The sequence below is a fragment of the Cervus canadensis genome, chromosome 28, assembly GCF_019320065.1.
Source record: "Cervus canadensis isolate Bull #8, Minnesota chromosome 28, ASM1932006v1, whole genome shotgun sequence".
NCBI lineage: Eukaryota > Metazoa > Chordata > Mammalia > Artiodactyla > Cervidae > Cervus > Cervus canadensis.
This window is the reverse complement of record NC_057413.1, coordinates 45,092,687-45,105,235: the sequence shown is the minus strand read 5'-3', so window position 1 is coordinate 45,105,235 and position 12,549 is coordinate 45,092,687. Positions and strand designations below refer to the sequence as shown.

General features: G+C 47.0%; 1 protein-coding gene across 5 annotated transcripts in view; it reads right to left on the bottom strand.

Moving 5' to 3' along the window:
* The window catches only part of DAAM2 (dishevelled associated activator of morphogenesis 2), a 126,725-nt gene that overhangs the window by 36,118 nt on the left and 78,058 nt on the right, over positions 1–12,549 (bottom strand). For all 5 annotated transcript variants that reach the window (XM_043450987.1, XM_043450992.1, XM_043450990.1 and 2 more), the window contains exons 3-5: positions 6,696–6,785; positions 3,535–3,609; positions 2,890–2,984 (exon numbers count right to left, since the gene is read on the bottom strand). In XM_043450987.1, the coding sequence (XP_043306922.1) occupies positions 2,890–2,984; positions 3,535–3,609; positions 6,696–6,785 (260 nt within the window). The remainder of the gene's footprint in view (positions 1–2,889; positions 2,985–3,534; positions 3,610–6,695; positions 6,786–12,549) is intronic.

The window sequence follows — 12,549 nt, the reverse complement described above, 5'->3', positions numbered from 1 at the left end:
GTTGCTATTTGGTCAACTTATTAGGGCTTCCCTGATGGCTCAGATAGTAAAGAATCTACCTGCAATGCGGGAGACCTGGGTTCGATTCCTGGGTGGGGAAGATCTGCTGGAGAAGGAAATGGCAACCCACTCCAGTATTCTTGCCTGGAGAATCCCATGGACAGAAGAGCCTGGCGGGCTACAGTCCACAGGGTTGCAGAGTCGGACATGACTGAGCAACTAACACTTTCACTTTCAAAGCACTGAAGAGCTTCTGCTTCAGAACTGTGGTGCTGTTGAAGACTCTTAAAGAGCCCCTTGGACTGCAAGGAGATCAAACCAGCCAGTTCTAGAGGAAATCAATCCTGAATATTCATTAGAAAAAATGATGCTGAAGCTCCAATACTTTGGCCACCTGATGTGAAGAGCCAACTCTTTGGAAAAGACTCTGATGCTGGGAAGGATTGAGGGCAGGAGGAGAAGGAGTGACAGAGGATGAGATGATTGGACGTAAGTTTGAGCAAACTCTGGGAGACAGTGAAGGACAGGGAAGCCTGGTGTGCTGCAGTCCATGAGGTCGCAAAGAGTTGGACATCACTTAAAAATTGAACAACAACAAGAAAGCTCTAAAATCCTTACCACCTCACAAGGGACTCACATCTTGTTTGCATTTTAAGTATTGTGCATTTGCATATCACTGTCAGTGACACAACTATGAAGGTATATATGAAAGGGATGATTATGATAATTATTAGGATAATTATCATGGCTGTTAAACCTGAAGACTCATCACCAGTAAGGATGGCAATGAAGAGAATTACAAGCAGACAACAAGGAAGACTTCCAGAGAGGACAGCCATCAGAGTCACTGCATCAAGGGATCAAAGCTGGGGAAGGCAATCTTTAAGGGATCCCTAAGAAAACATCTGCATTAGCTTAAATGTTAGCAAAAAACATTAAAAACCATTTAGTGTGGGAGTTCTTAACCTGGAATATGTGTTCCCCTAAGGGGTCTATGGCTAATGAACTTCCATGGGAAACAAAAAATATACTTTTTTTGGGAATCCCTACCTTGAATTTAGCATTTCTCTCAATGATGAATGTAAGCAATAAAATATAGTGGCATTACCAGAATTTCTGACTTTCTCACCCAAAGAAATCACAGCTATTTTCATCTCAAATTGCAGCTGTTACAGATATCTCAAAATATCATTTCCACTCATCAGCACTTCAAAGTTATGGTGGTTGCTAGTTCTTTTTATTTAAGGCATAAAGCAGTACATTTACTGCTATCTCACAAATGTTTAAAATTTGGTGGCTGTATTTCAGTTTAATTGGTTCATTTTTAAACTTTATCTATTTCTATTATTTAAATACATCATTCGAATAAGCAGTCAGTAGGTTTCATCTGAGTACCAAAGTCATCCATGGCACGTGTAAATGCATACACACACAAGCGCACACACAAACACACAGGCTTAAAACCCTTGATTTGTAGAACAATAACTAATGACCTGAGGACATGCCATAAATGAAGCTGAGGGAAGCACTCTATATAATGAATACATTTGATTCCAAGGGCATCTGTGAGTATTTCTACATGATTATATAAATATACTTAGAAAAACAGAACGCATTCTTAAGTTGTTAAAAATAGGTATCATTTACTTTTTTCTATTATACACTTTTATGCATCCCACAAAATTTCCACCATGACTATGTGTGACATTTGTAATCAGAATTGATTAAGAGAAAGAAAAATAGATGGGAGTGGGAGATGAACCGGGTAACATCCCCTCAACCCTTCTACTTCCTGACTTTCTCAACCTTCCTGTATCTCCTTTCTAAATCAGACCCCCACCCCACCTGAGCAACAAGCAGGGGTTAGGGAACCCCTGTTCTCCTTGAGGCTTTGCTTCCAGGCTCCTGGGGCAGAATGGTCAGCCCAGACCACACACACACACACACACACAGGCGGACTAGTGTGTTGGTAACAACTTGCACTCTGGAGAAAGGAAAAGGCCTGACTGACTGTGCTGTTTGCCAATTTCCATGGTATCAATACTCCCAGCACAGCTGACTTCAAGTTAGTCATGTGATGTCACTGAACGTGCAGCTGGGAAGACATGTACCGTACATATTCCCACCAGGCACACACAATGGGTGCAATTTCAGTGAGCACACATACGGTGTATAGTAAAATGTCATCAAATCATTAGGTAATTAAGGAGTGATAAGTTTCAAGTTCTTAATTACCTTTGGTTTTTATATCATTTTTTAAATCATGAGTTGATATAATTTACATTTTAATCATAGTTTTGTTTAACAAGCAGCTTGCAAAACTGCTGAAAATTTAACAGTTGCTGCCCCTAAGCCGGAAACAGCCAGTTGCCAGACACGAGAGGAGCCTATGGCTCTCCTGGGCTCTTTCACAATGTGGCCTGGGACGCAGGGAGAGGTTCTTTTCTGCCCTGGAGACTTCCACCACCTGCTTCCTTGCCTGCTCCCACGCTGGATGGAGAAATCTCATCTGGAGACAGCACATCGCCCTCTAGTGGCTAGAGTATTTCTCACCCACTCTCACCTCCCTGGTGGGGCTCCTCCCTTCTCAGAGTTCTTGAGCACCTTGCCTGTACGCCCACCTCTGGGCCGGAGGTTTATCCCATCTTCCTGTGTTCATCTCCCCTCCCCAACATGCTCATCTTCTGGAAGCATCCCAGCTCCTCAGAGGGAGAGGGGCGCGGGGGAATGGGAGCCCACATGTGAAAGAGGGTAAAGCAAGCATAGGGGATGCTGAGAGTGAAGCCGGCCAAGGGGCCTGGGACGGAGCAGAACTCTGTGTGAAGCTTCGAGAAACTGAGGGGCCCGCTGGGGGAGCGACGTAAGAGGAATCGAGGGAAGGGGCATCACCTCATAGGCTGTGTCCGGAGGGCAGTCTTCAGGTCTTCCACGACTTGGTTCCTCATCTCCGTCTCCTCCTCGTCAAAGGCGTACAGACTCTGCATCTGAGGCCAGAGAAAGCACAGAGGTCACGCTGGGCTGCCTCTGTCCCAGCTCCCTGCACGCCCAGCCTGCCTGTGAACCAGGGGCCACCCTGGCCTCAGGAAGGCTGCTGCTGCTAAGTCGCTTCAGTCGTGTCCGACTCTGTGTGACCCCATAGATGGCAGCCCACCAGGCTCCCCCATCCCTGGGATTCTCCAGGCAAGAACACTGGAGTGGGTTTCAGGAAGGCTGAGGCCAAACGGTTTACTGAGACAAGAGTGTCAGGCTCTGAGAAGACCCAGATTCCAGTCCTGGGCTTCACTTTCCTCATCTGTAAAATGGGGAGAATGATTAGCCTCTTTCTCAAGCCTGGGTGATCTACACATCATTAACCACTGTTTTAATGGTTTGGGGACTCTATAAAGTCACACAGGGGAGGGAGGGGTCATGATACAATCTCGGGAATAACTGGAAAGCTGCTGATCCCCAGAAGTGGGCTGCAGGGGAACATGAGGGCTACTCTCCCCAGAGCCTTTCCAGGTGGGGCCGGAGCAGGACAGGTGCAAGGCTCACCGCGGCCATGGAGTTGATGCGGTCGATATAGTAGTCAGGCCAGCTGGTCGCCAGTTTGTTGGGGTCCTCCTGCTCCTAGAACAAGAGGAAGGGTTGTATGGACCACCTGGCAAGACAGGCCCACGGTCTGGAGTCCTGAGCTTCATTCCAGGTCAGCATTCAGGTTCATCTCCCAGCCCCACCTAGATGGGGTGACTTTGAGGAAGTCACAGAAGCTCCATAGGCTTCTACTTCTTCCTCAGCAAGACGCAGATCATGAACATCCGAACCTCAGGACCGGATAATGACATGGGCAGAAACCATGCAGGTATACACACTTTCAATGAACAATATATATGGTTAAAAATAAATTATTTTTTTTCCCTGTCATACTTGTTCTGACTCCACTTAATGAAATATGACTTTAAGTCTGTTGAATCTAATAAAAATGTGCGCTTGTACTTTGTACATCTACTTTTTTCAAATATCATTTTTTCTGATATCATTCTCACTATATTTTATAAAATAGTATCGGTCTGTGACAGTCTGGACCTTTAAAAAACTTGGTCTTTTGGAGTTGTGAAAAATACTGATTGATATTATGTATTTGGTGTAGGGCCTGGCACAGAGTAGGTGCTCAATAAATTGTAACTTTAAAAAGGGAGAGAAAGAGATTCACACCCCCCGCCAAGGTCCTGGGTTTTGGAAAGGGGGTGGGGGATGGGGTCTGTGCAGCCAGAAGGCAGAGCCCAGATCAGACCCAGCCCTCAGGTCCCAAGAGAAAGCCTCAACTCCTCCCCAGGGGTGGGCAGGAATGATGGGGACTGGATAAGCATTGATGCTGATTGAAAATTCAGACCCCTCCTCCGGCCAGTGGGTCTGCTCTTCACACTCCCTCCTGTTTGGATGCTCCCCTTTATTGGCTTTCTACCAATTTCCTGCTTTCAAATTAGCATGAAGCATTCACCTCCTCAAGAACCTTCCTGATGAACCACCTGCCTGCCAGCCAGCCTGGACTTTGCCCTGCATCTTTCAGTTCCATCCACTTGGGTTTCATGATTTTGTTTCCTAAAATCCAAGATTTTAAATTTCTTAAATCTTAAAATTTTAGATCAGTGAGAAACCTGCTTTGATTGGGTCTCTGTGACTTCACCTGGCTGTATGCCTAAAGCCATGAGGCTCCTGTAACTGAGGCCCCCAAATTCTAGCTTCTGCCTTACAGAGGGGATCACAGCACATAAACAAATGTATCATGAAACATACACTTTCCTGCCTTCACTGGCTTCCCATTTAGCCACTCCATGTGCATTTAAAGAGCATCTACTCCATGCCAATCACTGCTTGAGCCCTGAAAGTACTGAACAAAAAGCCATCCATGTAATAGCCTGTCTAATACCAGAGGCAGGGTGACCAGTGCTCTGTGGTGGGACTGTCCATTGTGGGCCCTGAAAACCAGGGTGGGGGTCATCTAACACAGAAGGCTAATGGGGAAGATGGGGTGGGGGGTCTGAGAGGACTGAGCTGAGTTATTCAAGATTACTGAGGCTAAGACAAGGGGAAAGTGTTACAGGCAAAGGAAGTGCCATGTGGAAAGATGGGGAGTGGGAAAGTGTACTGGGAGATGACACGGTCTGGTCTAGAAGGTGGTGAGAGGCGACCTTTCATTTTAGTGCATTTTTATTTTAGCTGCATAAGGAATCAACATCAGGGATCTCCATCGTAAATCGATTTGGAAAGTGGGGAATCATGAGAGAAGATGAATTACTCCTGAAATTCATTTTCTCCTCCTTTCCTTCTTTATTTCTACAGTGTGAGTTTTTTAAAGATCTGCTTTCCTCATAATAAGACTCCGGGACACAGAGCATGGTATTCTGCAGCTGCTTAATAAATGCACTGAGTGTACTAGATGGTGGCTTGCAGAGCCTGCAGGTTCTCAGCAGGCCGGCATTCCAGCGTCAGTGTAGACACTTGTCATGCTGGCTGGTGACTCTGGGTGAGGCTATCACCCCTCCAGGCCTTCCTTGCGTCCTTTGTAGAATAAAAAACTGGACTGAGTTGCTCCTCAGTTCCTTCTAATTCTAGAAGAGTGGCCAACTTTATAAGCTCGATCTGGCCCAGTATGGAAGCCTAGGATGGGACAAATATCCCAAGCAAAAAGACTAAGAGAAGAGCCAAAATGGGCTTCAGGGAGCATGAAGGGGAAGCAGTCCCACACTGCCCCAGACCTGCCCATCTTCTCCCGGGAGGGAGACTTCTAAGCCTTTGGGTGCTGGAATAACAGGTCCCAACTCCCAAACACCTGTACATTGAAGTGAAGGGATGAAGCTGCAAGCCTGGGAGATGAGAGGGTGGAGGGACAGGGAGGAAAGTGGGCCAAGGAAAGAAAAACAGAGTGAAAGAAACAGCCAGGCTAAAACAGTGGGTTGGCCAAAAAGTTTGAGTTTTTCTATAAGACGTTATGGAAAAACCAGAACGAACCTTATGGCCAACCCAACAGAGAGGAGGCAAGAGAGGCTAAGAGAGAAAGAGATGAGGTGAGAGAGGTAGAGAGAGGGAGGAAGGGAGAAGAAAGCACAGCCCCTGGGAAAGTGGAGGGGTGAGAGGAAACCCAGCTCAGTCCTGACTGCAGCCCGGCCCGCCCTGCTAGGGAGGACCGCAGTCAGGAGACTGACACCTTTTAATGCAGGGCGGGGGCAGGGGGAGGGGGGGTGGGGGGGGTGGGGCGGAGAGCAGAGACTGATGTGTGTCCCTGACCTGCATGCTGCCCTGGGACAGGGACACAGCCTGGGACACGGGGCCTGGGCTAAAGATCCAGCAGAGACCATTCACTTCCCCCAAACCAGTCCTTCCAACAGAGCTGCCCCCGGGTACCGCCCAGGGTGGCACGTCCTCCCTGCGTGCACACAGGCACAGAAAGGAAATCTGGACTTGTCATCTTGCATCTCCCTGACCCAGCACCCTTCTTGGAACCCAGAAGAGCAGAATCCTAACCCTCTGCGTGTAAGCTCCATGAGAGCAGGGATTATTTTTGTCCTGATTCATTCACTGTCGTTCCTCCGACACCTAGAATGGAATGATGCTGGTGTGGAACAAAAGCTTGTGAAATGAATGAGCGAGCGTGGAAGCAAGGGCTGCCCGTGCTGTGGACCCTGAGGGGCAATGGAAGGGGTCAGAGAGGGTACCTTCTTCTTGCTGCAGTAGATCTGCCATTTCTTCTCAGGGGGCAGTGCAAATACAGCCTCCCGGTTTTTGTCGGTGAGATCCAACTCATCCTGCAAAGACACAAAAACAAGTCTGAAACCCAGAGATGGTTGATCTTAGGATATTCAGCCTATAGGAAATTACAGTTTCCTCAAATTCCTCAGCCTGCCATCTTCCTTCAAAGATACGCTAGGGCAATTCTTTCTCTAGAAGCACAGCCCCATCCTCCCATCCCCTTGCATCAAGCCCTCAAGCTTCTATCCAGGCTTCCTTCCCTTCCTCTCCCGGCCCCTGGCTCCGCCCCCTCCAGGGCCCTGTCCCCGCCCATCTCGGGCATTGCTCTGCAAGCTCCGAGTCCTCCTGCCTGGAGTTTCTTGTCTTCTTCCTCTTGTCCTTCTTGGGCTGGTCAACACCATAAACCAAGGCTGGACAAAGAAAGAAATCAGTCTACCAATCCAGTCTCTTATTATTAATTTACTATTGGGTTGGCTGCGTCTGATCTTAGTCGCGGTACTTGGGATTTTCCTTGCATCATGCAAGATCTTTCCTTGCAGCAGCATGGGCTCTCTAGTTGTGGCGCCGAGGCTCCAGAGTGCATGGGGCTCAGGAGTTGCCATGCGCAGGTGTTAGCTGCCCTGCAGCACGTGGGATCTTAGTTCCCCAACCAGGGATCAAACCTGCATCCCCTGCATTGCAAAGTAGATTCCTAACCCCTGGACCACCAGGCACGTCCCCGACCCACTTCCCTCTTGGCCCCCCATCCTTCAAGTCTCTGTCCCCTCAAGTGTGTCCCCCAGAAAGTCTCTGGGCTCCCCAACCCCAGCACTGACTCCAGCATGGTTGAGGAGAGCTGGTAAAGATGAGGAGCTGGGCAACTCATCTAACTCAGCCTCCCACTAAGAAGGGCACCCTGTGCCATGGGAGGTGTTGGTCTGCTTCCCGTGGAGGTGTGCCCGACAGACAGCCCTCCAGCTGCACCACCACGCAGACCATGCCCTGCACACACAAGGCTGGGCTCCAGCGGCGAACTCACACTTCCCTGGGAGTGGGACTGGGAAGTTTCTGACATCATCAAGTTTCGGGTAACTCTGTAGGTAGTTTGGGATGATTTTTATAGGTTTAGCTGTGCTGAATGGCACCTAAAAGGCTCTTTTACTGAAAATTCTTCTCCTGTGATTCATGAGCTATGCCAGGACTCAACAACAACAACAAAGTTAATGGGCCATGGAAGCATAATGGGCCTTTCAATACGATTCTTGAAAGCATTTTTTTTTTTAATAAAAGCAAAACTTACATTAAGACCAAAAAAAGCATCATATTACTAATCTTTGTATTTTCTAAAATGATAGCGAAAGCAATATCTAAGAAAGTACAAGAGTCTTAAGTATATCTATACCTGTATTCAATGAGAACCTTCTAGACTTTCTTTCACAGAGATCTGACCTGTCCAATAGAAATATGAGCCACATTTTTAAAAAATTTTTCCAGTCACATTAAAAAATTAAAGAGGAATAGTTGAAATTAACTTTAATAATGTGTGGTAAGTCGATTCATTCATGTCTGACTCTTTGTGACCCATGGACTGTAGCCCGCCAGGCTCCTCTGTCCATGGGATTCTCCAAGCAAGAATACTGGAGTGGGTTGCCATGCCCTCCTCCAGGGAATCTTCCTGACCCAGGGATCAAACCCGTGTCTCCTGCATCTCCTGCATTGGCAGGCAGGTTCTTTGCCACTAGCATCACCTGGGTACCTTGTATTTAACCCAAAATATCTAAAATAGAGTCACTTTAACATGTAATCAATGTTAAAAAAAAAATCAATGAGCTATTTTACATTATTTTTTTCAAACAAAGTTATCAAAATCTGCTGTGGATTTCCCATCTTGGTTCAGACCAGCCATGTTTCAAGTGTCACCAGCCCCATGTGACCAGCGGCTGCCATCCTGAGTGGCACCTACAAAGACAACTTGAATCTATGCCCACCAGGTCACCTGCTTTTTGAACTAAAGACTCCTGTAGATCAAATGCTAAAGAAAAGTTCTTCCCTGAAACCACTCTCCCCATATGCCAGGAATGTTTCCAGACCCTGCTTGGGGTTTCTGAAGCATTTCCTTTCTGTGGTCAGAATCAGAAATTAAAGAAAGAGTTCCGTTCACCTGACACTGCCTAGCACACACTGCATCCTCTTCTGCTTTTGCTTATAAGTTAGTTCTACCCAGCCTGCGCTCCTGGCCCACCCACCCCATGGTCTAATTCCCAAGCTCAAAGTCAGCATCCTCCAGCAAGCCTTCTACAGCCCTTCCCAGGTAGGAACACCCCTCCCTACCTGAATCCAGAGCTATTGTGTTCAACTTTGTATTCTGGTTATTTAGACCCTTGTCTTTGCTCACCAGTGGTCTCTGCCACTAAATCAAATGGCATTTCTTGGTGATTTGGTTGGTTCAGCCCTGGTAACCTATGACTCTGTGGACCATCCACACTTCTTGAGTCTCTTTCCTTGTTTCCTGAACAAACACACCCTTGGGCCGTCCCTCCTGCTTTGCACTATGCTCCTCTTGGGACCCCTGACTGACTTCTCCTCCTCTCTCCTATCACCCAGCATTGAAGTCCCTCAGGGCACCATCCTGGGGCCTCTTCTCCCCTCCCTTTCTGCTTCCTCTGGTGAATCCTTCGCAAGTCATTCCCAGGGACTCAGTGACAATCCTAAACCCTCTCAAGCCTGTACCTCCAGGCCCCCAGTGTCCTGAGCGCCCAGTCCTGGCACCCAAATGCCTTTGCACCGATCAACTTGATGACCCTCAAGTACCTCATACACTCATGTAAGTGTGACAGCGTGCCAGGCACTATTATCAGTGTTTAAAGTTTATTCATTACATTTGCAACAACCCATTTTACAGATGAGGAAACTGATGTACAGCAAACACATGCAAACTGAGTTCATCATCCCAGTCCCTTCAGCCTGGGTCTCCTTGGCACATCCTGTCCTGTTGAGGGTCTCACCATCCACCCAGATCCTCATGTAAGAAACCTGGTATTCCCTGACTCCTACTCACTCATTAGTCCCAACAAGTCCTATTATACTTCCTTCTCAGTGGCTCCTGAATCTGTCCACTTTTCCCCATGTCCGCGGCTAACACTTTAGTCCAAGCCACCATCCTCCCCAGCTTGGATTTGCACCAAGAGCCCCACAATGGTCTACACAGTGCCCTTGGAGCCCATTGGTACTCCAATAAAGTACCCCAGATGGTCTTTTAGAAAAGTATATTAGAGAACCTCAAACCTCTGCTTAACCTTTTCAGTGGCTTTCTATCACACCTAGGATTTAATCCCAAATCCTCAGATATTCTCATCATAATGGTACCCCCCAAAGGACCCAGTTTTTTCCTACCTGAGACTCTCATATCTGCTGCTTCTTCTGGCAGGGACTAAAGGGCATTATTCTGCACCTCCGTTCACTTACCTGACCATCACTCTGCTTTAAGATCTGTCACTGCTTCAGGGAACCCATCAGGACCCTGAATCTAGAATAACGCTCTCTGCTAGACACTCCCACAGACCACTCCCTCCCCAAAACATTCCCTCTCAAGACACTCTCTACACGTGTCAATACTGTTCAAGACCCGCCTTCTCGTTAGACTTCATATTCCTGGGGGGGATGGGCTGCACCTGTGGGTCCATCACTAAATCCCTGGCAACCCACGGAACCCAGCACACGTCAGTCTCTCAAATATTTTTCATTTGTTTGATCAATACCTCACGCTAGCCTGCGGACGAGACAAGCCTGACTCATTCTTATTTTTTGCCAAACTACCTAGTAAGAAACCCTGCCACTTAACATGCTCAATAAATATTTGGAGACTAAAAGGGCCAATGGAAGGAACACTGCTTGCCATGTCCTTCTTTCAAAACTCGTGCACTCTTCTCAGGAAGATGTCCCTGACTGGGATAATGTAAGAAATATACTGAGTTGGCCAAAAAGTTCGTTTGGGTTCTTCCATAAGATGCTATGGAAAAACCTGAACTAACTTTAAGGCCAACCCAACATTTCTTCTTTTAAAAAATCTGTTTTGGTTTTTTATGCCATCATGCTTTATTTTTTTTAACTTTTTATTTTGTATTGGGGTACAGTCAATTAATAAACAATGTCATGATACGTTCAGACGAACAGCAAAGGGACTCAGCCATACACATATATGTATCCACTTTCCCCCAAACTCCCCTCCCATCCAGGCTGCCACATAACACTGAGCAGAGTCCCCTGTAGGTCCTTGTTGGTTATCCATTTTAAATATAGCAGTGTCAACCTAATATTTCTGATCTTCATTCCCAGTTCCTATCTTAGAGCTCCTAAATCCCTCGGAATTTCATGAATGATAGAACTGACAGGAATATCTTTTGTTCCTGACATAGAGCTCCTAAACCCGCCGGAATTTCCTGGGTGATAGGAGTCCCTTTTCTCCTACTGTAGTGACTCTTGGTGGACCCTAGAGAGCTTCAGGGTGGGGGCTGGTCACCAGAAGGATCAGGCCTTGGTTAGAAGCCTTGAACTTTCAGCCCTACTCCCCAGACTCTGAGGAGGGAAGGGCTATGGATGGAGCTAAAAATCTATCATGCCATTACAAATGAACTTATTTACAAAACAGACTCAGAGAACGAACTTATGGATACTAGTGGGGGAGGGTGGGAGAAAGGGATAGTTAGGGAGTTTGGGATGGACATATACACACAGCTGTATTTAAAGTGGATAAGCAACAAGGTCCTGTGTATAGCACAGGGAATGCTGCTCAATGTTATGTGGCAGCCTGAATGGGATAGGAGTTTGGGGGAGAGTGGATACATACACCTGTATGGCTGAGTCACTCTGCTATGCACCTGAAACTATGGCAACATTGTTAATTAGCTATAAGCAGCAGTAGTCATAGCATGTTAGTCGCTCAGTTGTGTCCGACTCTCTGCAACCCCGTGGACTGTAGCCTGCCAGGCTTCTCTGTCCATGGAGAAGCAGGCAAGATACTGGAATGGGTTGCCATTCCCTTCTCCAGGGGATCTTCCTAACCCAAGGATTGAACCAGGGTCTCCTGTATTACAGGCAGATTCTTAATTGTTTGAGGTACCAATTCAATTCAGTTCTGTCGCTCAGTCATGTCCAACTCTTTTTGACCCCATGGACTGCAGCACACCAGGCTTCCCTGTCCATCACCAACTCCTGGAGTTTACTCAAACTCACGTTCATTGAGTCGGTGATGCCATCCAACCATCTCATCTTCTGTCGTCCACTTTTCCTCCTGCCTTCAATCCTTCCAAGAATCAGAGTCTTTTCCAATGAGTCAGTTCTTCACATCAGGTGGCCAAAGTATTGGAGTTTCAGTTTCAGCATCAGTCCTTCCAATGAATATTCAGGACTGATTTCCTTTAGGATGAACTGGTTTGATCTCCTTGCAGTCCAAGGGATTCTCAAGAGTCTTCTCTAACACCACAGTTCAAAAGCATCAGTTCTTTGGCACTTGGCCTTCTTTATGGTCCAACTCTCACATCCATACATGACTGCTGGAAAAACCATAGCTTTGACTACACAGACCATTGTTGGCAAAGTAACGTCTCTGCTTTTTCATATGCTGTCTAGGTTTGTCATAGCTTTTCTTCCAAGGTCACCAGGGAAGCCCCATAATCAGTTATACTACAATATAAAATAAAAAGTGGGAAAAAAATCTATCTTGCTGAAACCACCACAAAAGCCTCTAAAATGGCAAGGCTCAGAGAGCTTCTGGGTGGGTGCATGCATCCACATGATGGTAGGGTGGGACACCCCGAATCCCACAGGGACAGATGCTCCTGG